Raw genomic sequence first — 26179 nt, 5'->3', positions numbered from 1 at the left:
GAAGCGAAAGACTCAATTCGGTCTGAAATACGTGAATGTTTTCTACACCGTCTTGAGTATGTTCGCTGATTCGGTTGAAAGTGTTGAGGAATCTCAATGGATTCGAGATGAAGATCTCTGCAAAGACTATTTGTTAAACTGTCTGTCAGATCATCTTGAAGAAACTTATAGCAAATTTGAAACTGCTAAGGAAATTTGGGATAATTTAGATGCTCAATTCATAAAGGAGGAGGAATTGTCCAAAACTCACCTTGTGGACAAATTCATGGATTTCAAGTTCCAGAAGTACATGAAAATCACTCCTCAAGTAACTGATTTAGAGAATTTGAGATATAAATTAACCAATGAGAAAATAATAGCGTGTGATCTGTTTATTGTGGGTGCAATCATATATAAGTTACCATCTGCATGGCACTCTTTCAAAACAGAAATGTATAGAAAGAAAGTGCAAGTGGGACTGGATGATCTCAAACGATTCATTCGAATAGAATATGAGAATAGAGCTAGGACTAACTTGGAGATGGTTAGACAACAACAGTTAGCTGCTAACACGGTGATATATCCCAAGAAATTTCCTAAGAAATTCAAGTCACCTAAGAGTGATATCCCCAAGTTGGAAGCCAAAAAGACTGTCTTTAAGAGAAAGAAGGGCAAGTACTACAATTGCGGGAGATGGGATCACTTTGCAGCAGATTGTAGGCTACCTAAGAAAGTTAAATCTGACATACCACAGAAAGAAACTACTATGTTGGTAGATAAGGCAAAGCCTAAAAGTTTTATTGCCATGATGGGCAAAGATAAGCCTAGTACTTATTCAGAGTGGTGGTTAGATGCAGGTGCCACTTGTCATGTTTGCAACTCGAAGAAACTTCTCACTGATGTTACCAAAGTAAAGGAGACTGTTACAGTGGCTAGTGGAGCACACATAGAGGTTACTCACATTGGTACTGTGAACCTGGCCCTTTTTTCAGGTAAAATACTAACTTTAAAAGATGTTAAAATAGTTCATACTGTTCAAAAGAATTTGATTTCCATTAGTCTGCTTGACAATACTGGTATGTGCACTTCATTTTTGAGTGGTAAAGTAACTTTAACTGTTAACTCATACTATTTTGGTTGTGCCTTCTTAATCCATGGTATGTATAGATTGAGTTTAGAAAATGAGACTATTAGTCAGGTTAGTTCACCACTTATTGATCCTAAGTTGTTACACAACCGATTGGGACATGTGAACTATCGAAAAATGGTCCAACTTGCTAAAACTTATAATATATCATTAGATATGTCAATCAAGTTTCATATGTGTGAGGTTTGTTCTCAAACTAAGATCACTAGAAAATCTTTTCATCAGGTTTCTAGGAGCACATAACTTCTTGAGTTGATACATTCTGACCTCTGTGACTTCAAAAGTTTCACTACTAGAGGTGGTCGGAAGTATTTGTTCACATTTTAGACGATATGTCAAGATATTTTCATATTTATTTGTTAAAATCAAAAGATGAAGCTTTTGATAAGGTTAAAGTTTTCAAGAATCGAGTTGAATTGCAACTGAACTTGAAAATTAAGAGATTTAGGAGTGATAGATGAGGAGAATACACATCAACAGGGTTCAAGAAATTCTGTACCTCTCAGGGCGTAATCCTTGAAACTACTGCTCCTTACTCACCTCAATCTAATGGCATAGCTGAACGTAAGAATAGTACGTTAACAGCAATGTTAAACTCTATGTTATTGACACCTCGCATGCCTAGTTGTTATTGGGGAGAAGCAGCTTTGACTGCAAATCACATCCTGAATAGAGTGCCAAACTCAAAATGCTCCTCTACTCCTTATGCGTTATGGGATAAGCATCCTTGTAGATATGATACTCTTAAGACTTGGGGCTGTATTGCTTATGTAAGGATACCAGACCCTAGGACACCTAAAGTGGGAACTAGAACAAACACTTGTGTTTATGTAGGAGGTGCAGAACATAGTGCTGCTAATCAGTTTTTGGATCTATCAACCAATATGGTTATATAATCTCGAGATGCAGTTTTTCTTGGGAATAAATTTCTTAGAGATCAAGGTTTGACCATACCAGGCGATACAGAGATGGTTACAGAATTGCCGGTTGATTCTAAACCAGTTACTTCTGACACCTGTCCCAATCTGATTTCTGAATCATTTCTTGTAAGAGTTTCTACAAGAGATAGAGTACCCAAAAATTTTGGTGAGGACTTCGTGACCTACCATTTAGAGAATGATCCATTATCCTATAAGGAAGCGATGAGAACTAGGGACTCTTTGTTCTGGGCAGCAGCCATTGATGATGAAATGAGCTCTCTGTTGCAAAATCTAACTTGGCAGCTAGTCGATTTGCCAAAAGGGGCTAAGACTGTGGGCTGTAGGTGGATATTGAAGAAGAAACTTAATCCTGAAGGATCCATAGCTCGGTATAAAGCACGTTTAGTAGCTAAGGGCTATACTCAAGTGAGTGGGATAGACTACTTTGATATCTACTCACCGATCTGTCATTTGGCTACGATAAGAATTCATCTTCCTTTGGCATCTATTGAGTATTTTGTTGTGCATCAAATGAATGTAAAGACAGGCTTCCTAATTGGAGAACTGTCAGAGGAAATCTATATGAATCAACCCGAAGAGTTTATCATGAAAGATTTTGAGAATAAAGTTTGTAAATTAAACAAATCTTTATATGATCTTAAACAAGCACCTAAATTGTGGCATTAGAAATGTGACAAAGTAGTAAAGAACTTTGGGTTTCTGACAAGTTACTCGAATAAATGCCTTTATTATCGTTCTGTGTCGAATAAGGTCCCAATTATTTGCTTGTATGTAGATGATATGTTGATTCTTGCTTCCGATCTCTCTGTAGTGAGTGACGTGAAACTAACCTTGGGTAAAGAATTTGATATGAAAGACCTGGGTGTTGTTGACACCATTCTTGGTATGAAAGTAAGTTTTTACAGGCAAGGGATTTTCCTTAGCCAAGCCTATTATATTGAAAAAACTACTTTCTATATGGGGATACAGTGAGTGCAAACCGATTGAGACACCATTTGATTATACCAAGAAGCTAATCTCTAATGAAGGAGACAGTGTGAATCAGTTAGATTATTCTAGACTGATTGGTAGTCTCATGTATGCTATGAGTTGCACTAGGCCAGATATAGTCTTTTCAATTGGCATGCTGAGTCGTTTCACTAGTAATCCTGGCCATGAGCACTGCAATGCCCTTATGAGGTTGATGAGATACCTTAAGGGTACTCAAGATTATACTCTTTCTTATGGTGGCCATCCTCCTGTTCTGGAAGGATATTCTGATGCATCATGGGGCTCAGAATTAATAGACATTAAGTCTACCAGTGGTTATGTGTTTACCCTAGGTGGAGCTGCTGTTGCGTGAAAGTCGAAGAGACAGACTTGCATTGCTCTGTCATCTATGGAATCAAAACTTTATGCTCTTGCTTCAGCTGCAGATGAAGCAGAGTGGATAAAGAATCTGATTATGGACATTCCACTGACTCGGTTAAGGATTAATTCCTCAAGTGTGTTCTGTGATAATCAAGCTACAATTACGATTGTGAAGAGCTCACTCTTTAATGGTAAGAGGAGACATCTTAGGCTGAAACATGCCATGCTAAATTATCTTATTGAACACGAAATTATCACTTTGATTGATGTAAGATCGAAGGATAATATGGCCGATGCTCTCACAAAAGGATTGAATAAAGATTGAATATTCAAAACTGTAACGGAGATGGGATTAAAGTCTATATAGAAATGACTTAATCTATATTATCCATGTTAGTTTGAATTATTGAATCTTCCTAATATGGCCCAGATAAGCACTTGATATGTTTTTTTTTATGTTTATAGTTGTTGTATGCCATTCCATACATAGATGACATACACTTTTTTGAGTAAGATTGTACATTCCATACATAGATGATACAACTTAACTCAAATTTGGTTATCCTTTTTGGGAATGGTTGGACATTCCATACATAGATGATTCAGCTTAACCCATTTTGGATAAGATGACTGTAACATTCAAATAGAAACATGAAATAGCTCTTTGCAAAAGAAACTAGTTTGGTCTTGTTCTTTATTGAAACTTGACAATAATGAATGGTTATTTGTAAAAGAAGCTATTTAGGTCTTGTTTTTTATTGAAACTTGACAATAATGCTTATGGTGAGAGTGATACTGATACTTTTCAACCATTTTAGAATTGTACTAAGTTCTTCTTCAGGTAGAACTAGATACTTTTGTGAATTTTGGAATTGTACTAAGTTCTTCTTCAGGAAGAACTAGATACTTTCATGTTTACACTATTGGTTGGATTCATTTTCATGAAATCCATATTTGGTAATTCACAGGGATTGGTGAAAAAGGAGGAGCTTGCCTTGATTTGGACTTTGATGAGGATGACTATGCTTCTAATGTCATGGAGACTATGCTTTCATTTCAGTATGTATAGAGTTCACTTGTTAGTGGAACTTTATTTTGGATCTCGATGAGAATCATACCCCATGAATGAATTCATCTAAGATCAGTGGGGTTCACTTATATGTGAAACTACCTTTTGGTTGAGTTGAGATTGTATCTAAAACTATTGGTTAATCATAAAGTATTCGTGTTTTCAATTGAATTACAGATCTTTTATGATATGGTGATGTGGATGATTCAATATTTTGTTTGAACATCACACTATCTATCTGTTGGAATGTGCTATATGTAGAACATAGGAGGAGATTGTTGGATATGTTCTAAATATAAGCCCAATAGATAATGGACTAGGTGTAGTGGGCCCATATGGGTTGGAGCCCATTAACCTTTCAAAAAACCCTTTAATATTTATCTACATAAATAGGCTTTGGGGGCAGCTGTCTTGACATTCCAAACTAGATGGCATGAGAGCAATGCTTCAAGCTTTTCTTCCCAAAAACTCCACCGACTTAACAGTTTTGTCCTAATCAAGTCTCAGGTCTTTCTTCTTTGATAGAGTTTTAATTCTCAAGAAAAAATTGCTAGAAAATCCTTGTACCTGTGTTCGTGAATGTGGCATTAATAATCTGAATCGGTATGGGTCTCCCATCACTAATGTCCAACCTTAATAGGAAAGAGGCTATCTCGGTAAATCCTTTATATGCATGTAGTTTTCGAACTGGGACAAATTGAAAGATCTTTAAAACAGAACCATCAATGCGCTTTTAATTCATCAACAACACCTTCCTATCAAGTTCGTTTCAGGCACATTCCATAAACCACTAATATATCCAATTTGGGAAGCATTTCAACCAAAATTACTTGGCATGCAGAGAAGATAGTGTGTTACTTTATCAAACTGAAGTATACTTTCTTGAGGAATTTCAGCAAACACGGAACTTTTATCATTTCCAATTTCGTATGCAGGGTCATTTAAGGTGTGATGGGCATGCAACACAAAGGATTGTGAGATCTAACTTGCATATACAAACAAAATATCCTCACAAAACAAATCACTAGAACCATAATCACATACAAAACAAATCTCTAGAACCCTAATCACATAACAAAAACAAATTTCTAGAACCCTAATTGCATATAAAAAAAAGAGAAAATGAACAAAAAAAAGGCCTTTATTATGATAATGACGTGTCCAGAGGGGAGATTTGAAAATGACTAATATAGAGTGATAGTGACTTGTTTGGGTGTTTTAAGACCAAAGTACCCCTCAGTTGAATTTATTTTTTTACTTTGGGAATGAGTAAAAAGATATTTTCACAAAGATATTTTCACCTCTCTCTCTCTCTCTCTCTCTGTCGCAATCACCGGCCTTTCTCTCCGGCCTCTCTCTCCGGCCTTTCTCTCTCTTTACTCTCTCTCTCTCTCCGGCACTCTCCGTCGACGGCACGGCACCCTCTCTCTCGACCTCTCGACGGCCCTCTCTCTCGACGGTACCCTCTCTCTCTCCGGCCCTCTTCGTCGATGGCACGGCACCCTCTCTCTCGACCTCTCGACGGCCCTCTCTCTCAACGGCACCCTGTCGCTCTCCCTCTCTCATAGGTTGGTACTCTCTCCCTCTCAGTTGTTTTTTGGGATTTTAGAGTTTTGAAAAATTAGGGAAACCAAAAATTAGGATTTTAGCGAAACCAAATTTTTGGGAAACCAAATTTTTAGGATTTTAGGGAAACCAAAAATTAGGGGTTTTGAAAACAAAAATCAGTTTGAAAATCAGTTTTCTCAAAACCCCTAATTTTTAACCCCTAATTTTGTACTAAATCTATGGTTTAAAGCCCTAAAGGTTGGTTTAAACCCCTAATGTGTTACTAAATCTATGGTTTAAAGCCCTAAAGGTTGGTTTAAACCCCTAATGTGTTACTAAATCTATGGTTTAAAGCCCTAAAGGTTGGTTTAAACCCCTAATGTGTTACTAAATCTATGGTTTAAAGTCCTAAAGGTTGGTTTAAACCCCTAAGTTTTTACTAAATGTATGGTTTAAAGCCCTAAAGGTTGGTTTAAACCCCTAATTATTTACTAAATCTTTGGTTTAAAGCCCTAAAGGTTGGTTTAAACCCCTAATATTTTACTAAATCTATGGTTTAAAGCCCTAAAGGTTGGTTTAAACCCATAATGTTTTACTAAATCTATGGTTTAAAGCCCTAAAGGTTGGTTTAAACCCCTAATTTTGTACTAAATCTTTGGTTTAAACCCCTAAATGTTCGTTTAAACCCCTAATGTTTTACTAAATTTATGGTTTAAAGCCTTAAAGGTTGGTTTAAACCCCTAATTTTTTACTAAATCTATGGTTTAAAGCCCTAAAGGTTGGTTTAAACTCCTAATGTTTTACTAAATCTATGGTTTAAAGCCCTAAAGGTTGGTTTAAACACCTAATGTTTTACTAAATCTATGGTTTAAAGCCCTAAAGGTTGGTTTAAACCCATAATGTTTTACTAAATCTATGGTTTAAAGCCCTAAAGGTTGGTTTAAACCCCTAATTTTGTACTAAATCTTTGTTTTAAACCCCTAAATGTTCGTTTAAACCCCTAATGTTTTACTAAATTTATGGTTTAAAGCCTTAAAGGTTGGTTTAAACCCCTAATTTTTTACTAAATCTATGGTTTAAAGCCCTAAAGGTTGGTTTAAACTCCTAATATTTTACTAAATCTATGGTTTAAAGCCCTAAAGGTTGGTTTAAACTCCTAATGTTTTACTAAATCTATGGTTTAAAGCCCTAAAGGTTGGTTTAAACACCTAATGTTTTACTAAATCTATGGTTTAAAGCCCTAAAGGTTGGTTTAAACCCATAATGTTTTACTAAATCTATGGTTTAAAGCCCTAAAGGTTTGGTTTAAACCCCTAATTTTGTACAAAATCTTTGGTTTAAAGCCGTAAAGGTTGGTTTAAACCCCTAATTGTTTACTAAATCTATGGTTTAAAGTAGGGCTGCAACTCGGGTCGGGCGGGTCGGGTTTTGGAGAACCCAACCCTACCCGAGAAATATCTCGGGTCGGGTCGGGTCGGGTTTTTTTTCGAAAAACCCACGATTCCCAAACCCGGCCCTACCCATGATAAATCTCGGGTCGGCTCGGGTCGGCTCGGGTTTTTTCATGTTGACGCAAATTTTTAAGGAAAATTCTTGTTTGGCAAGGCAACTCAACTCATAGAAGCAGAAATTACACTCACATTACACTTGAATCAAACAATGATGTAATTACACTCACATCACACTTGAATCAAACAATGCTGTAATCAAACAATGTTGTAATTACAATCAAACAATGCTGAATCAAACACTTGAATCAACTCAACTCATAGAAGCAGAAATTGCACTCACATACAGTAACAGTGGGTGCGTGGGTTTTCACTTTTAACTTTGGGATGATTACATTTACACCCCCTCTAGTTTCTGACACATCCACTTCTACCCCTATAGTTTAAAACGTGACAAATACACCCCTGTAGTTTCAATTTGTTTAAGGTTTGCCCCCTCAGCTGAAGGTTCGTTCATAGATTGAAGGGTTAGGATGATCCGATGGAGCTGATTTTTTGGGCACACCATATCTATGTCAAGACCCATCAAATGAACGCTTTGGATCATCCAAATAATGTGGGCCCCTACCCAAATCCAAACACTACCAAAAAATCATCCAAATAACGTGGGCCCACATTGTTTGGATGATCCAAAGCGTTCATTTGATGGGTCCTGACATAGATAGGGTGTGCCCAAAAAATCAGCTCCATCGGATCATCCTAACCCTTCAATCTATGGACGAACCTTCAGCTGAGGGGGCCTACCTTAAACAAATTGAAACTACAAGGGTGTATTTGTCACGTTTTAAACTATAGGGGTGGAAGTGGATGTGTCAGAAACTAGAGGGGGTGTAAATGTAATTATCCCTTTAACTTTTAACTAACAATAGAAAAAAATGTACATACTATAACTTATGTAACTCGGGTCGGGTCGGGTCGGCCCCTTCAAACCCGGCTCGACCCGAGATTCATGCGGGCTTTTGAATGCTGAACCCGGCTCGACCCGAAACCCATGAAACTTGAACCCGACCCAAGCTATTTTCGGGTCGGGTCGATGCGGGTCGGGTAAAACCCGGCTCGAGTTGCAGCCCTAGTTTAAAGCCCTGAAGTTTGGTTTAAACCCATAATTTTTTTAAAATGTATGGTTTAATGACCTAACGTTTGGTTTAAGCCCTAATAATTTTTCAGAAATCTATGGTTTAAGCCCTAATAATTTTTCAGAAATCTATGGTTTAAGCCCTGAGATACAATACAATCGAAAATATATGGTTTAAACCAATAATTTCTCACACCTTATTGGTTTAAACTCTAAATCTTGAATAATATATGGTTTAAATCAATAATTTATGACAAATCATTTGTTTAAACTCCTTTTTCGGAAATCAGCCCCTAAGTTTTGAAAAACAATGGTTTAAACCAATAATTTATGAGAAATCATTGGTTTAAACCCTTAATATTTGAGAAATCAGTTGGTTTAAAGCAGTTGTTAACTTTTTTTTCACCACATTCTGTTTCAACAGGTCGAAATCTGATTTAGTGGATTTGATTCCATCTTTTCCCCCTAGTGATCATCTCATCAAACCATGGTAATGCCTCCGTTATTCTTTTAAGCCTTGTATTTTTAAAAATGTTGTATATATCTAATAATGGTTTGTTTTGCAAGCGTCTTATGCTACGTCGAGATGCTGCCCCTCTAAGTTTGACGAATTCTTCAGGTCCCTTGACTTGAGGAAAGCACATACCGATATGCTAGAGTGCGGCCCATTTGGGGCCTTGCTTAATTTGGAAGGTCTGAAATTGCACAAGGCAATTTTGACCGTCCTCGTGCGATGTTGGATACCCAAGTCAAGGGCATTTCAAATAGGTGGCATATTACTCCCCTTTGAGGTAAGGGATTTAGCATTGGCATTGAGCCTAAGCTTGGTAGGAGATAGAATACGAATAGATTGGGATTCGACAGAGGAGGTCGAAGGTTGGAGGTTTTCCGGTGCTTGGGCGAGATTTAGTGAGATTGTAGATGTTATAAGGGCGGAGTCGAGATCGGATGAGATTGCATCCGTCCACGCAACAGTGAGACATTTGTTGCTGCTTCTGTGCTGCTGTGTGCTTTTTGCCCGAGCTGACCCTGTGGATCACAGGACAAAATCCTGCCTCTTCCCTTACTTAGGAACAGAGACCGTGGGAAGAATTGCTTGGGCATACCCTGTGTACGACTTCCTGGTAGACTCATTGGATTCATATTCGAAAAACAGGAAGACAGGATATATCACCGGATGCGCTATTGTGCTACAGGTGAAGAGTAGATATATTATATACATGATTACTCTTTTGTAAGTTTGGTTTTTTCTTCTCTAAAGGCTGACTGTCTGTCTTCATTCCAGGTGTGGCTCTTTGAGCATACTACCTTGTGGGCACCTTTAGCACCAGATGCACATCCACGCCTATTAAAGTGGATCACAGGGATCGATACACGGCGGACTGACCATGCAGCCTTTATCAGACAGATCCGTGATGGGAGGCTAAAGAAGACCCAGGTAAGACCTAGAGCTTCTGTACTCTCCTAGTACTCACTTCTTGTAACCGAGATTAACTATTTGATTTCAGGTTGTGAGGTGCCTACTACCTCTTCCTCGAGAAGAGGGCCTGCTATCTTTCACGGTAGATGAGGCTGATACTGTGATGGGAGAGGTAACGAAAATGACTCTCTTTCTTGCATATGGTCGTTATATTCAAGTTATCTAAATTTTATGTATTGTTGATACATTTTCTCTATTGTTGATACATTTATAAGAAAGAAGCTTCTGCGACCGCCCCAACAGTTGAGGAATTCCTCCAAGACATTCGTATTTTAGAGAAAGAAACGATAGCGTCTCTGAGTGATATGTTACGTAAGGTACTGAATTTTAAGTCTATATTCAATTACTATATAGTACATTCTCTGAGTGATATGTTAATAATTTTCCATTTCCACTTTTCAGATGAGCATACCTTTTAAGGGGAGGACAGGGAGAAAAAGAGATGTTGATAGGGAAGTGAAGGAAGACCATGTGTCTATAAGCAAGGCTGATTTTGATTTGTTAGTGGAGAGGGTTAGAGACCTTGAAAAGAGGTCAGTACGACATGAAAATGAAATAGCTGAGCTTAAGAGGATCATTGCCTCGGGTGGAATGGAGGCCGAATCACAGGATGAAGGAAAGGGGGAGATGATGGAAGGGGATGACGGAGGGGTGGCCGAATCGTAGGATGAAGGAAAGGGGGAGATGATGGGACGGGATGACGGAGGGGTGGTAGTCATCCCCAGCCACGATTCGTTGGAGGAGGAAATAAAACGGAATGTCATTTCCATCCCCGACAGTCCACTGAAACCTGTGGCAAAAGTGATTTGGAGTATTGAGAGAGGAGTGAGGCTGCGTTTGAGGAAAAGTAAACCCTCTAAACATACTACTTCGCCGTATACGGCTTTCGGGACTAAGAAGGTCAATGATAAAGCATTGCTGGTGGCAGACCCGCAATGCCATCGGTTGCTCCCAAAGCTTCTTGCGCTTCCCCCAAGGTAAATTGGATTGAAGCCCTTTTCCAATATAGTTATCTAGCCTTTGTAAATCCTAAACTATCAGGTGTTTTGCAGCGAACGAGTTATACAGGTCAACGGCAACTTCCTGTGTGCCGAGGACTTGGTTATCCTTAACAACCCCATTGAGTGGTTAAGTTCTCCGGTAAATAATTTGGTTATTTATGCTAAAGCTGAATTCTTTCACCATCGATATTTGTCTCAAATCTCTATATGTTATTTTACGTAGATTATGAATGTATACGCCGAATATCTAAACGTTCGGGACGAAAATAAAAGAAAGCCTAGAGAAAGAGCCTGTGTGGCCATTACTACCTTCCTCTATGTAAGAATAGATAGTTTTTCATTCCCAATCACAAGTTATTTTTTATAGGTGGTTGTTCACAAGGTTTGAATTTGTTTTCGTCACTCCATTAACTTCTCTTGTATTATGTTTTTAGGATTGTCTAACTAGCAAAGACTACACTGGCGGAGATAGTCTTATGAAGTATGTGAAACGATTAAACGACTACCCGCCGGATACCCTAAAAAGAGTCTTATTCCCGCTGCATGTCCCTAACCATTGGATTCTCCTGGTCCTCGATATGGTGGATGAGAAGTTCTACATCTTCAACTCCTTGCGAGAGCAGATCTACTATAGAGATGTTGTACCATTGGTGAGTTCGGGTCCCACTTTCCTTGGTTATATTTCAATGTATATAAAATCCTTAGCTTGTATGGATTGTTTTATAGATACGATACCTTTAACGGCTATACATAAGTATGTGGGACTTCGATGTAAGCAAGTTTAGAGTAGTGGAAGTCGAGAAGAGGCCCTTACAACTCAACAGGTAATAAAGTTCACTTAAAATCAGTTTGGAAGTTTAAATTTATTGTGGAAGAGCGTGGTCGATGATGTGTTGTTGTTTTGCAGCAATGATTGCGGGCTGTTTGTGCTTAAGGAGATGGACTGCCTCGCACGTGACATTCCGCCTGAGTTCAGTCAGGCAGATATAGCGCTGATGAGACGACAATTGTTTGAGGATTTCTTAGAAGGCCGGTGTGGCACGGTTCTGAACTTGTAGGAGTTCATGAACAGGCAGGCTTGGCGAGGTTGAATTCCATTTGAAATGTAGGCTTGTAAGAAAAAATATCCTTGTAATGTTTATATGTGGGTAAAGGCTCGAAAGAATTCCGAATCGTTTTTGATATCAACATTGTATTTGGTTTGTCTTTTTCTACCAACCAGCAGAAAATGCTGTTGTAAATAAGATAGGCTTTACACGGATATGTAAGTGGTACACATTCCAACACGAAAACATCTCATCTCTGTTGTTCTATATGTGGATCTTATCAAATACATGGATGATGGTTTTTACTCTATAAATTTGTTTTAGATTTTGAGATCCAATGTAAGCCGAAAGTTGATTACTTCAGTCGGTAATAAATTTGTGACCAATAATCAGTTTTGAACCCAGAATTCCGTGGCCAAAAATCAGATAACAAATTGTGGGCAATAATCAGTGAGAAATTTGTGGAAACATTAAGCAAGGAAAAAAAATTTCGTGGGAACCTTACTGCGGAATTCCAAAAATTTTTCGGAATTAAAAAAATTTCGTGGGAACCTTACTGCGGAATTCCGAAAATTTTTCGGAATTCCGAACTTGGAATTCCGCGATTTCTTTCGGAATTCCGCATTACCCATATCCCAAACGTCTACATTCGAATTTCGTACTGCGGAATTCCGCTATTTTTCTCAGAATTCCGCAGTAACCGAAATGACAAAAAAAATGTCTCGGAATTCCGAATGTCTTTTTCGGAATTCCGAGAGTCGGCCCAGGCGCGCATAAAGAGTGGACCGACTCGTTTTTCTCATTTTTTCTTTCTCCCTTTTTCTCCTCCATCTCAAAAACCTCCTTTGTTTTTTATTTTTTTTCCCCTAAATCCACCATCCATACTCCCTCCATCCTCGATCCTCTTCTTCCTTACGAAACCCTACATTCCTCTCCTAAACCCTACCCACACCATTTTTCTTGAAACCCTTTCCTCTTTCTCTCATTTTTCCATCTTTTAGGTGTCCCTTCCTCTTCTTTTCCCCAATCTCTCCTCTCCATCCTACATGCAACCCGTTTTTCTTCCTTCTCCCCCCTTCTTTCGTCATATTCTTCTATTTAGGGCTTCAAATCCCTCTTTTTCTCTCTTTTCTTTCCTTCTCTTCAAACCCTAATTTTCCAACCATGCCTAGAACGAAAAATCCTAAGTTTGGCCGTTCCTCCGGCGGCCGAGACGATGAAGGACCATCAAGAAAGAGAGCCAAGCCTAAAGCTCCGATTCGGAAAACTGAGTTTATTTTCGATTCATACTTCTCCTCCGCCCAAGCCAAGAAGAGATGGCCAAAACTGGCTAATCGGGGCATCCTCACCGGCCGATTCATTGAGCCCAACGTTCTCCACCATTTCGACCTTCAAGCGCGATTTGATGCCGAATGATATCTCACACATTATTGGTTTAAACAATTGATTGTTCAAACTTTAGGGTTGTAAACCAACAATCTGTGAGAAATTATTGATTTAAACCATTGATATTTGAAAATTTAGAGGTTTTCTCAACTGTGTTATAAAATATTAGTGGTTTAAACCAATGATATCTCACACATTATTGGTTTAAACAATTGATTGTTCAAACTTTAGGGTTGTAAACCATTGATATTTGAAAATTTAGAGGTTTTCTCAACTGTGTTATAAAATATTAGTGGTTTAAACCAATGATATCCCACACATTATTGGTTTAAACAATTGATTGTTCAAACTTTAGGGTTGTAAACCAATAATCTGTGAGAAATTATTGATTTAAACCATTGATATTTGAAAATTTAGAGGTTTTCTCAACTGAGTTATAAAATATTAATGGTTTAAACGAATGATATCTCACACATTATTGGTTTAAACAATTGATTGTTCAAACTTTAGGGTTGTAAACCAACAATCTGTGAGAAATTATTGATTTAAACCATTGATATTTGAAAATTTAGAGGTTTTCTCAACTGTGTTATAAAATATTAGTGGTTTAAACCAATGATATCTCACACATTATTGGTTTAAACAATTGATTGTTCAAACTTTAGGGTTGTAAACCATTGATATTTGAAAATTTAGAGGTTTTCTCAACTGTGTTATAAAATATTAGTGGTTTAAACCAATGATATCCCACACATTATTGGTTTAAACAATTGATTGTTCAAACTTTAGGGTTGTAAACCAATAATCTGTGAGAAATTATTGATTTAAATCATTGATATTTGAAAATTTAGAGGTTTTCTCAATTGAGTTATAAAATATTAATGGTTTAAACGAATGATATCTCACACATTATTGGTTTAAACAATTGATTGTTCAAACTTTAGGGTTGTAAACCAACAATCTGTGAGAAATTATTGATTTAAACCATTGATATTTGAAAATTTAGAGGTTTTCTCAACTGTGTTATAAAATATTAGTGGTTTAAACCAATGATATCTCACACATTATTAGTTTAAACAATTGATTGTTCAAACTTTAGGGTTGTAAACCAATAATCTCTGAGAAATTATTGATTTAAACCATTCATATTTGAAAATTTAGAGATTTTCTCAACTGTGTTATAAAATATTAGTGGTTTAAACCAATGATATCTCACACATTATTGGTTTAAACAATTGATTGTTCAACTTTAGGGTTGTAAACCAATAATCTCTGTGAAATTATTGATTTAAACCATTGATATTTGAAAATTTAGAGGTTTTCTCAACTGTGTTATAAAATATTAGTGGTTTAAACCAATGATATCTCACACATTATTGGTTTAAACAATTGATTGTTCAAACTTTAGGGTTGTAAAGCAATAATCTCTGAGAAATTATTGATTTAAACCATTGATATTTGAAAATTTAGAGGTTTTCTCAACTGTGTTATAAAATATTAGTGGTTTAAACCAATGATATCTCACACATTATTGGTTTAAACAATTGATTGTTCAAATAATCTGTGACAAATTATTTGAAAAATTAGCTGCTTTCTCAACTGAGTTGTAAAATATTAGGTGTTTAAACCAATGATATCTCAACTTCTTACAAACTGTAGGTTTAAACCATTGATTTTGCAGAAATTACAAATTTTCCAATTGATTTTCTACAAAATTGTGGTTTAAACCATGCAGATTATGGGTTTCAAAATATACTTCTGACAAACTATTGCTTTAAACCATCTCTTAAACCATTGATCTTTGAAAAATGAGAAAATATATTAAGGGTTTTAAAAAACCATTTTTCACAAATATTGATTTAAACCATTTTTTCCAAAACTCTATTGGGTTTTAACTATTGATCTTTGACAAAAGTGAAGGAGAAAGTCACGGTGAGGCCATTTCCAAAAAAAATAAACCCATCTCAAAAAAATAAACTCACAGTGAGAGGGGTACCAACCTCTTTTGTGCCGGTGGCGGGGAGAGAGAGGACCGGCGAGAGAGGAAGAGAAGACCGCCGGAGAAGACCGCCGGAGAGGGAGAGAGAGGTGGGTGGGTAAAGTGCTTTGGTTTTCTGAAATTTATATTTCCAACAGCTGAAAGTAATCATCATAGTTCTCAGTTGATTTGATAGGGGAGAGAGAGGGAGAGAGAGAGAGGGAGAGGGAGAGAGAAAAACGTATGTAAGGAAGGGTATTCTCGTCAAAGTCACTCTATATTAGTCATTTTCAAATCTCCCCTCTGGACACGTCATTATCATAATAAAGGCCTTTTTTTTGTCATTTTCTCTAAAAAAAACTAATCGCTGGAACCTACTGAAACAAAAACCATGAAAGAACCCCCCAAAAAAAAACCTGAGAAACATATCCCCAGAAAACAAAACGGTGGTCAATGTGAAAAAACCCAGCCCAAAAAACCTAAAAACTCAAAAAAAAATGCTGATCAATGGGAAAACCCTAAAACCCATCTCTAAACAAACCAGTACCCCAAAAATCCTATAAAAAAGAGCTTGGAATGACAACCGTATGCAAAAGTGAGAGAGCGAGGGTGCCTGTAGTTGGATGCTAAGCATTTCCAGAAAGCTTCAGGAGAGAGAGAGAGGATCCCAGAGAGCTTTTCAGGTGAAAGAGAAGTCCAGAGAGCTGAGAGAGAAACCTAAACACCGATGGGAGACTCCACAGGAGAATAGAAACCCGATACTTAAAATTTCCATACAGAAAGTGAAATTTGGAATTTTGGAGCGCGCGACAACTTAAGATATCACTACGGGATTTTTTAGCTAGCCGTAGGTAAAAAATAATGTATTCCTACGGAAACACTATCATTCACGTAGGTATAAGAATACAGTAGGCAGAAAAGTAGGTCTTTGCCTATGGATTACTACACGGACAGTAGGTAAAACTTATATTTCTATGGCAAAATTAACACCTGTAGGGATATAATGTATTTCCCTATGGATTTTAAATCCATAGGGAAAGAACAAACTTCTCCCTACGGAAATAAGTATAGTCAGTAGGGAAAGCCCAGTTTAGATAGGTTGTTCCTAAGAAACCATCTCCATAGGATCATCCAAACCGTTGGAGTTGTAGAGGCACAAAATGGACCATTTTGTAGACGTCCATTTTAATCCTCCACAAATCAACGCTTACCATGATCCTATGGAGATGATTTCTTAGGGACACCCTATCTATTTTAGGTCCTATAAAATCAATATCTAACATAACCCAAACAACATAGGCACCCACCCTATTTAAAAACTCTAGCTCCGAAAATCTATCTGAGCTTGAGCTCAGAAAATCTATATGAGCTTGAGCTCAAATACCATATATATATATATATATATATATATATATATATATATGAGAAAAGAGAAGGTACTCCTTAGAGTACATAGCTTATCTACTCTCTACCTTTAAATAACAGTTGGGGCCACATTGTTTGGGTGATCCAAAGCATTCATTTGATGGGCCCTCACATAGATAGGGTGTGCCCAAAAAATCAGCTCGATAGGATAATCCTAACCCTATGAATTGTGGAGGCAAAAATGGACGTGTATAAACCTGCACAAATTTGTCCATTTTTTGCCTCCACAGTTCATAGGGTTAGGATGATTCTATCGAGCTGATTTTTTGAGCACACCCTATCTATGTGAGGGCCCATAAAATGAATGCTTTGGATCACCCAAACAATGTGGCCCCAACTGTTATTTTAAGGTAGGGAGTAGATACGCTATCTACTCCAAGGAGTACCTTCTCTTCTCTCTCTCTCTCTCTCTCTCTCTCTCTCTCTCTATATATATATATATATATATATATATATATATATAGACTGGTCTGTCGAACTAGATAAATTATTATATATATATATATACTGGTCTGTCGAACTAGATAAATTATTAGGTCCGTCGACCAGAAATAGGGTGGGCCCGCTTGTTTGGGTGATGCAAACCATTCAATCTGATAGGCCCTGACATAGATAGGGTGTGCCCAGAAAATCATCTTCATAGGATCATCCTAACCCTTCAATTTATGGAGGTCCAAATTGATGGTTTTAAACCTCCATAAATTTGTCCATTTTAAACCTTCACAAATCGAAGTGTTAGTATAATCCTGTGGAGATGATTTTTTTGGCCCACATATGCCAGGGCCCACCTATGTTAGGATAATCGAAGTGTTAGTATAATCCTATGGAGATGATTTTTTTGGCTCACCTATGATAGTATAATCGAAGTGTTAGTATAATCCTATGTCAAGGCCCATCAGATTGAATGGTTCCACCCAATTTTTGGTCGACGAACCGGATAACTTATCTTTTGTTAGTCGTTTTTCTAAAACTAGCAGCATTTCCTAATTTTGACTAACAGGTAAACAAAAGGGATAGAGATGCTTGGAAAGGGGTTGGAGATTTTCATTAGCATGGTGTGAGATTTTTTCCCCTTAATTAATTTTAATTAAACCAGAGCGTGACACAAAAATAAGATCTTTGGTTAACAAGGAAATCTTGTTTTTTACCAAATAAGCACGGAGAGAGATTTTCATTAGCACGGTGTGTGATTTCTCCTTAAATAGTTTTTATTAAACCAGCTGGGGAGACAAAAATAAAATCATTTGTTAACAAGGAAATCTTTTCTTACCAAATAAGCACGGAGAGAGATTTTCATTAGCACGGTGTGTGATTTCTCATTTACTTATTATAAACAATGCTTTTTTTCTCCATATATTTTTACCACTAAATATATATTCATCTGGCCTATATATATTGACCTCCTCTTGGCCCTTTTCCACTCACAAACCCCTGAAAGAGAAAAAGTTCACCCCAACAATATAATGGCTATTATCCAAGGAGACAATGTGGTAGTCCCTCAGATGAAATTTGAAAGGCTGTTTTGCATGACAGGAGGTGTTTGAGAAATTAAATAACCGCAAGTGCACAAATCGTGTAAATACGGGTCGAACTCAGGGAAGAGAAATCTAGTTGTCAATCCTATTCTTGTACCGATTAGAATACTAGCTATGATATAATTTTGCCTGGAATGGACTCAGGATTTTTGTGGACTTAGACCTCGGAGCCAACACTATATATAAGCGTATATTCTATTCAATCTAAGAATCAAATTCAACTAAGATCTTTTTTATTTAAAATCCTAATTTAGGCAAAGTGTACCAAGGTTCTAATGATCTCTTTTAACTACTTATCTAATTTAATTAGAAAACCAAAATTCTAACGGCTTAAGTAAATTGAAAAATTGCAAAAGTAATTTGGAATAGTGTAAAAACCTTAATTCAATATAAAAGATTACTTAGGGTTAGAATCCACCATAGGCTTGGATTAGATTGATTAATTAAAATAATTTTTGTATATTGAATTGTATATTTGATAATTAGTCTATGGAAAATAAGATCAATGGATGTCATTGCCCATGAGTAATTTATCAAAGACACACTCCAATTTTAAAGGCTATATAAATATTTATAATGTTCATAGCAATCACTCATACGAAAGGGGAAAGTCAATGGCATGAATGATTGGTATGAAACAATTATAAACCATTAATTTCATACCATTAAATTTAATTAAAAACCTTTCTCCTTCCCCATGGTTTCATCTAAACCCTAAGTATATAGGATTTAGTTACTCATGAAGAAAGTCAAATAAACAAAAATAAAAAGTAGAAAGAAGAGAATTGCCATTAAGAACTTGAGAAGGAAAAAGAAAATAAAAAGAACTCTTCTTTAATTGAAATTGAAAGCAAAAATACATCAAATTGTAATTTAAAATAAAGAGCAAAATAAGAAAAAATTATTCTTTTCTCCTTCAATGGTTGAATCATTATCTTCCTTCAAGCCTTGATCGAATTCCTCTCATCAATACGAGTTCAACGGATCCGACCACGCGCGAATCGGAGCTAAAACGAAGAAGTTATGGTCCGTTGAAGTTTTAGAAAAAAATAAAAAAAACTGCTGAAGACGCGACGAGACGAGACGAGACTAAAAATTCAAGAAGATGGGAGAGAGTTCAAGAGAGATTGATATATAGATTTTGGGTGAGAAGGGTTGCTAAATTAAGTGATTGAAAAAGATGTAAGGTGGAGATTAAAAAGCTAATCTTAGGAAACAAATGAAAGGACAAGATTAAGGCTTGAATGGGTTTTCTATATCTCTTCTAAAAAACACATGGGTTGCTTTCCTATTTTTTTTTTCCTTTCCAAATTTTTGTCTAAAACCTTCTAATTATTTTGTCAAGCAACTTTCTAAATGGTAGAAAAATAATAGAAAGTTTCCAAGTTGAGGAATATGTGCATGAAAGGACCAAATTATCCTTATCTTTCGAATGAATTGCAACCATGCCATATACTTTCGCAAATGGCAAATCTACCCTTCCTTTGTAATGCACATAAACAACTAATAATTTCCTTCTCCTCTCTTGATCATTTCAATCTCAACCATTGGAATTAAGATCATTTCTCTTCTCTTGTTTTTCATCATCCATTATTGAAATTTCATCTTTCAAAGCAAAATAAGGGGGTGTGGCATTATCAATTTGATCCTACTAAAGCATCATGCCAATTCGGCCAACTAAGGCATCTTGGAACTTTGGATTCTCATGTCAATTGGTCATTTCTTCACTATTTTCATTTGTTAAGCTCAATTTCCTTCATAATTCCAATAAAAATCCTGAAACAACAAAAATAACAAAAATACCTTCGTAGCACCGCTTAAAACATAAAATATACATGCATCCTACCACTATCATTCACACATAAATGTGTTCATCGGGAGGCAAAGGAGAGACCAGCTATGCAAACAACTCACAAGCTCAGGTATAAACTTCTCTTGGGTTTCATTTTTTATATACTTCGGCTAATCTAGCCAATAAATGTATTTAGAGAAAGTTGACGAAATCTTCTCCTATCTTTTGCAAAATGATTATACTTCAGATTCTATCTTGAGTTGAGATAGAGCTGCATGATCCCAGTTCACCCAAGAATAGAAATTATATACATGTTTAAGAAACTGAAGAAAGCATGATCAGGAGATAAGGAAACCGATAATAGTAAACGTGAATGTTGAGTTGTGACATGAATGTTGAGTGGCTGCTTCACTTGCAACAGCCCATCCGAGAGGGAGAGAGAGAGAGAGAGAGAGAGAGAGAAGAGTTTCTGCGCACGTGCGCAGGGAGCTCCCTGCGCACAAATGGCTTAAAAAGCCACCGATTGGTCGCTTTTTGTTGACCCCGAAGAGATAGACTCGCCTTACGAACCAATCAGTTGCTTTTTAAGCCAGTTGTGCGCAGGGAGCTCCCTACGCAGAAACACCTTCCTCATATATATATATATATATAGAGAGAGAGAGAGAGAGAGGAAAATGATTGTGAGCTTGAAGCTCATATAGCTTATATGAGCTTGAGGGCCCAAACACATGGGTCCCACATTTTTTGTGGTGATCTAAACCATTCATTTGCAAGGCCCCATCATAGATAGGGTGTGTACCAAAAATCAGCTCCATTGGATCATCCTAACCCCTCCAAAAGCTAGGGCAAAAATGGGCAGATTTTGGAAAATGATGTCTGTCCATTTTGCCCTCCACTTTTGGATGGGTTAGGATGATCCTATGGAGCTGATTTTTTGAACACACCCTATCTACGTAAGGACCTTTCAAATGAATGCTTTGGATCATCCTAACAATGTGGGCCCACATGTGTTTGGGCCCTCAAGCTCATATAAGCTATATGAGCTTCAAGCTCACAATCATTTTCCTCATATATATATATATATATATAGAAAACAGTTCCTACACATATGTGTAGAGAGTTCTCTACACACTAGCTTAAAATATAGTGGGGGCCCACATTGTTTGGGTGATGAAAGCCATCTATTTTAAAGGCCCTCACATAGATAGGGTGTCTACAAAAAATCAGATCCATAGGATCATCCCAACCCTACGATTTGTGGAGGTAAAATGGATGTCTTTAAACCTTCACAAATTAGTCCATTTTTTGCCTCCACAGTTCAAATGGTTAGGATGATCCAATGGATTTGATTTTTTGTGGACACCCTATCTATGTGGCCCCCACTCTATTTTAAACTAGTGGGTAGATAACTTATCTACACATGTGTGTAGGAACCGTTTTCTCATATATATATATATATATATATATATATATATATATATATATATATATATATATATATATATATATATACACACCCTTGTTGTATGCTTAGCTGCTAACGTTAGCATAAAACAAGCGTAGGGCCACATTGTTGGGGTGATCCTAAAATTCATTTGAAAGGCCCCATCATAGATGGGGTGTGTACAAAAAATCAACTTCATTGGACCATCATAGGATGTCCATTTGTGGGGGTAAAAATGGACAGATACTGTTTGTCCACTAATCTGCCCATTTTTTCACCCCACAAATGGGAATCCTAAGATGATCCAATGGAGCTGATTTTTTGTGGACACCCTATCCATGAAAGGGCCTTCCAAATGAATGTATTGGATCCCCCCAACAATGTGGGCCCGACCCTATTTAAGCTAACGTTAGCAGTTAGCTGCTAAATTTAGCAGGAACCCCATATATATATATATATATATATATATATATATATATATATATATATATATATATGAGAAAACGGTTTCTACACACTAGTTTAAAATACAGTTAGGGCCCACATTGTTTGGGTGATCCAAAGCATTCATTTGATGGACCCTCACATAGATAGGGTGTGCCCAAAAAAACAGCTTCATAGGATCAACCTAATCCTTCGAATCGTGGAGGCAAAAAATGGACAGATTTGTGAAGGTTTATACACGTCCATTTTACCTCCACAAATCGTAGGGTTGGGATGATCCTATGGAGCTGATTTTTGTGGACACCCTATTTATGCGAGGGCCAATCAAATGAATGGTTTGGATCACCCAAACAATATGCCCTCCACTGTATTTTCAGCTATTGTGTAGATAACTTATCTACACTTGTGTGTAGAAACCGTTTTCTTATATGAGAAAACAGATTCTACACACTTGGCTTCAACTATGAGAAAATGTTTTCTCTCTCTCTCTTTATATATATAAATATATGTATGTATATATATGTGTAAGAAAGAGGACTAATATATCCCATAACTTCAGCCAAAATAATGAAATGCATCTTATGGGCTTCCTAACATAAATAACTCAAAATCATTACCTAAGTATATCGGTTAGTAGGTATTAGATATTAATATTTTATGCACAATATCATAAACGGTCAAACGATATCATCTTTGAAAATTGTTGTAAAAAGGTTAATTATTTTATCTTTATGAAAAAAGCATATCATAATTTCGTTTGAAAAAATTGTAACTTTGGAAAAAATTGAGTCAAAGATGTTGACAAGCTAGAAGATAAAGGCAGGTAATGTGTCTAAAAGTAGGAATGGCATAGAAACTGATATTTTTTACCTCCTTTATTTTGATAAGTCGAGTCAAAAAATTACGTTTGAAAAATTGTCTAAGAGGTTGACAAGCTATAACATAAAGGCAGGTGATTGTCTCTAAAAGTAGGATCGAATGGAATAGAAACTGATATTTACACCCCTTTTATTTAGGTAAATAAATCCTCTCTGAACTTTTCAATTGGTTTTAAGTTAATTTGGACGACTACTAATAGTGTTTGCCTATTTCTGCATTAAGAGTGAATGATATATTAGGAGATAGTGATCTGATTGAGCTGACTTGGTCTGTCATACTGTGTCAACTTAGTCTAGTTTTGGCAATGGCATTCTATAGTTCATTAAACATTTTTCTGATTTACTACTAAAAGCATCTTGTGATTTGTAATAACTATGGGTGCAACTCGGGTAGGATTGGGTCGGATTGAGGCCAACCCTAGCCCAAAATGAAATAGCATTACCTAAACCGTAACCCAACTCAACTCAAGCCTCGGGTCAATGATCGTCAACCCTAACCCAATTCCCCTCTCAATCTCTCAACCGTAATCCAACACATCTAACCAAATTTTGACAATCGATTCGAGTTGTGTTCGACTTGGTCTAGAGGCAAAAAAAATACAATAAAAAACACAATTCTAAATTTCGAAAATCACAATAATTTTTGGGGGTTATGGGCCAGGTCAGGTCGGGTCGGGTTGGGTTAACCTTTTGTAACCCTAACCCTAACCCCAACCAACCAAAGGAACTTCCAACCTACGCCCTGTAAAAATCAGGTTGGGGTTGAGCCCGGCTTAAGTTTCACCATAGTAATAACCTTCTAAAAGCAAATAAGAAAGATTAAAAGTGAAGATTTGAATGTCGAAACAAGAAGGGAGTGTAATCAATTTTCCCATGGTCTCCTCAAATTGGAGCTTACGTCATGACTCATCATAAAGAGATCTCACACTGTTGGTTTGGTGTATGTGAAAAGCAGGTGCCGGAGAGCGTGACGGATAGCAAGTCGTCTGGATTTGGCTGCATTTCTAAGGTCAAGATCGATTGAGTTGAAGGCCGGGGGCTCCATGTTTCTTGTCTTTTTGGGCAGAACGTCCGTGGACCCCACCGATCAAGTGGACCAGGTCTCCTCTTTGGGACCCACTTTCAGGAAGCTTGGAATGACCTAGTTCAAAAGGTAAAATAAAAGACTCTTAATTAAAATAGGCTAGGCTCACATGCACCGTTGCCAAAAAAAAAAAAAAAGGGTAAAAGAGGGAAAACAAAAGGGTAAAAGGGTGCCCTCTTTTACCCTTTTTTTTATTAAGGGCGCCTATGAGTCTAGCATTGCTCTCCTTATATAATCATATACACTAAAATTTCGGTGTAAATTACTCATCCACCGTGTGATGATAATAGTTGACAACTTTAGGTGTGTTACTTATTACTTTGTGGGTCCCCTCTAGGGCTGGTGTTGGGTCAGGTTTTTCAAAACCCTAGCCCAACCCTGGATATATTATCTCGGCTCTGACCCGCCTTGACCCTGAATCAGGGCCGAAAAACCTCAACCCATTGCCCGCCCTACAGGGCTCAATGTTGGCCCTGGCCAGCCCTGATTGGGCAGAGCCGGGCCGGGCCGGCCCTAATTGACCCTAGTGCAAATACCTGTTAAGAGTGCCAAAAATAAAGCCACCACTTATCATGTAGAACAAAATGATCAATAAACAGAGAAAGGGAACAAAATAAGACAATATGAATTCAACAACATGACGGGCAACAGAGACAATTAATAATAATAATCTAAAGAAACATCAATCCAAGATAATAGAAAACATTAGCAAAAGAAACATGCACAGATGGTTCAATTCTATAATAGAAAACTTAGGGTCGGGCCAGGTCAGGGTACCCGAGGCATTAACCCAAAACCCGGCCCGACCTGAGTCAGGGTCTAAAAAAATGAACCCTGACCCGCCCTCAGGGCTGAAAAATCCAACCCTGACCCTGTTTGGGCTCAGGGCGGGTCAGGGCTGACAAGACCAAACTTGCACCCCTAGTCCCCTCATATCAAAACCGGACGATAATGATTAGACAGGTTCTAAGAATGGCTTACTCCGAAAGTGCGGTGCATGTCTGTATTTAAACATAATATGTCTTCTTAGAACTACGCAGTCAATGGGCAAGATTCGGACATGCACTGAACTAGGAAGGGAAGTGATATATTGGGATCCTACAAAAAAAAATATTTTACCATTATTAAAATTAGGCCACCATGTGCAATGGATGAATATCTATATATTTGTCATAAAAGTACTAAAACAGGAAGGGAAGTGATACATTAGCCCCTTATATGTACTTATAACCATGGTTTTAAATTTCGACCAAAATTTGAGTTTCGGTCGAGACCGAAACTGAGATTAGGTATACCCAATTTGCTAATTAAATGCAAAATTTTGATACAAGCAGGGTCTTGTAGATGGCGAGAAGCGTGACAGCTTCAACATCCCGGTTTATGCTGCAAGCCTACAAGATTTCAAGGAAGTGGTAGAAGCCGATGGCTCATTTAACATCAACAAGCTCGAGATGTTTCGAGGGGGTAGCCCATTAGTTGTTAGCCGTCCAGACGATGCCAAGGAGGTGGGCCGAGCCCTGGCTAACAGCTGTCGAACTGTCTCGGGCGTCTTGGTGGACGCCCAGATTGGCGAAGAGCTTAGCAACGAGCTCTTCGTACTACTCGAGCAGCAGGCCACGAGTCACGCCGCAGAGCTGTTAGAACAACTACAGTTCTACCATATAGTTGCCTCACTCTCCTTGACATAAAGGCATAAAGAGCTATCATGGCCCCTGTTTTTCATTTGATTGTTCTGTTTCCTCCTTTCCTTCCCTCCCCCTCTACTCATCTAACTTCAAAAAGCCTTTTTCTACCTTAGGACTTTTAGTTCTTATGATGTCTAATAACATATGTGGTGGGCTCTATGAAATACTAATGAAATGTCATATATAGACTGATACATCGATATATAATCTCAGTTTGTCAAAGTTTATACATTTCTTCCCTTGCAGTTCTAGCAAGTGAAAAGAAGTGGTGTTTTTGCATTATTTATGGTATTTATATGATGATTTAGATCAATTGGAGGTGCAACAAAGATATGGAAGTAGAGCTGTGGGCCAATCTTTTAATGATCTTAACGGTTTATCAAC

At 37.3% G+C, this 26179-nt stretch overlaps 2 protein-coding genes and 1 pseudogene across 2 annotated transcripts; all 3 read left to right on the top strand.

The window, feature by feature from the left end:
• The first annotated feature begins 265 nt into the window (after positions 1-265).
• Positions 266-3409, top strand: LOC143869830 (uncharacterized). Its single transcript, XM_077376388.1, has 2 exons — positions 266-1055; positions 3318-3409. Exons 1-2 carry the CDS (start codon positions 266-268, stop codon positions 3407-3409), a joined length of 882 nt encoding a protein of 293 aa, XP_077232503.1.
• A 7915-nt stretch (positions 3410-11324) lies between these two features.
• Positions 11325-12156, top strand: LOC143869829 (uncharacterized). The gene is made up of 3 exons (XM_077376387.1): positions 11325-11417; positions 11533-11748; positions 11974-12156. Exons 1-3 carry the CDS (start codon positions 11325-11327, stop codon positions 12154-12156), a joined length of 492 nt encoding a protein of 163 aa, XP_077232502.1.
• A 6279-nt stretch (positions 12157-18435) lies between these two features.
• LOC143869828 (indole-3-acetate O-methyltransferase 1-like) lies at positions 18436-25950 on the top strand (annotated as a pseudogene).
• The last annotated feature ends 229 nt before the right edge of the window (positions 25951-26179 follow it).

This window comes from Tasmannia lanceolata, unplaced genomic scaffold, assembly GCF_043159265.1.
Source record: "Tasmannia lanceolata isolate RefF3 unplaced genomic scaffold, GAP_Taslan_0.1 ptg000003l, whole genome shotgun sequence".
In the NCBI taxonomy this organism is placed as follows: Eukaryota; Viridiplantae; Streptophyta; class Magnoliopsida; order Canellales; family Winteraceae; genus Tasmannia; species Tasmannia lanceolata.
Note: the sequence above shows the minus strand (reverse complement) of the source record. Positions and strands in the feature narration are given on the sequence as shown.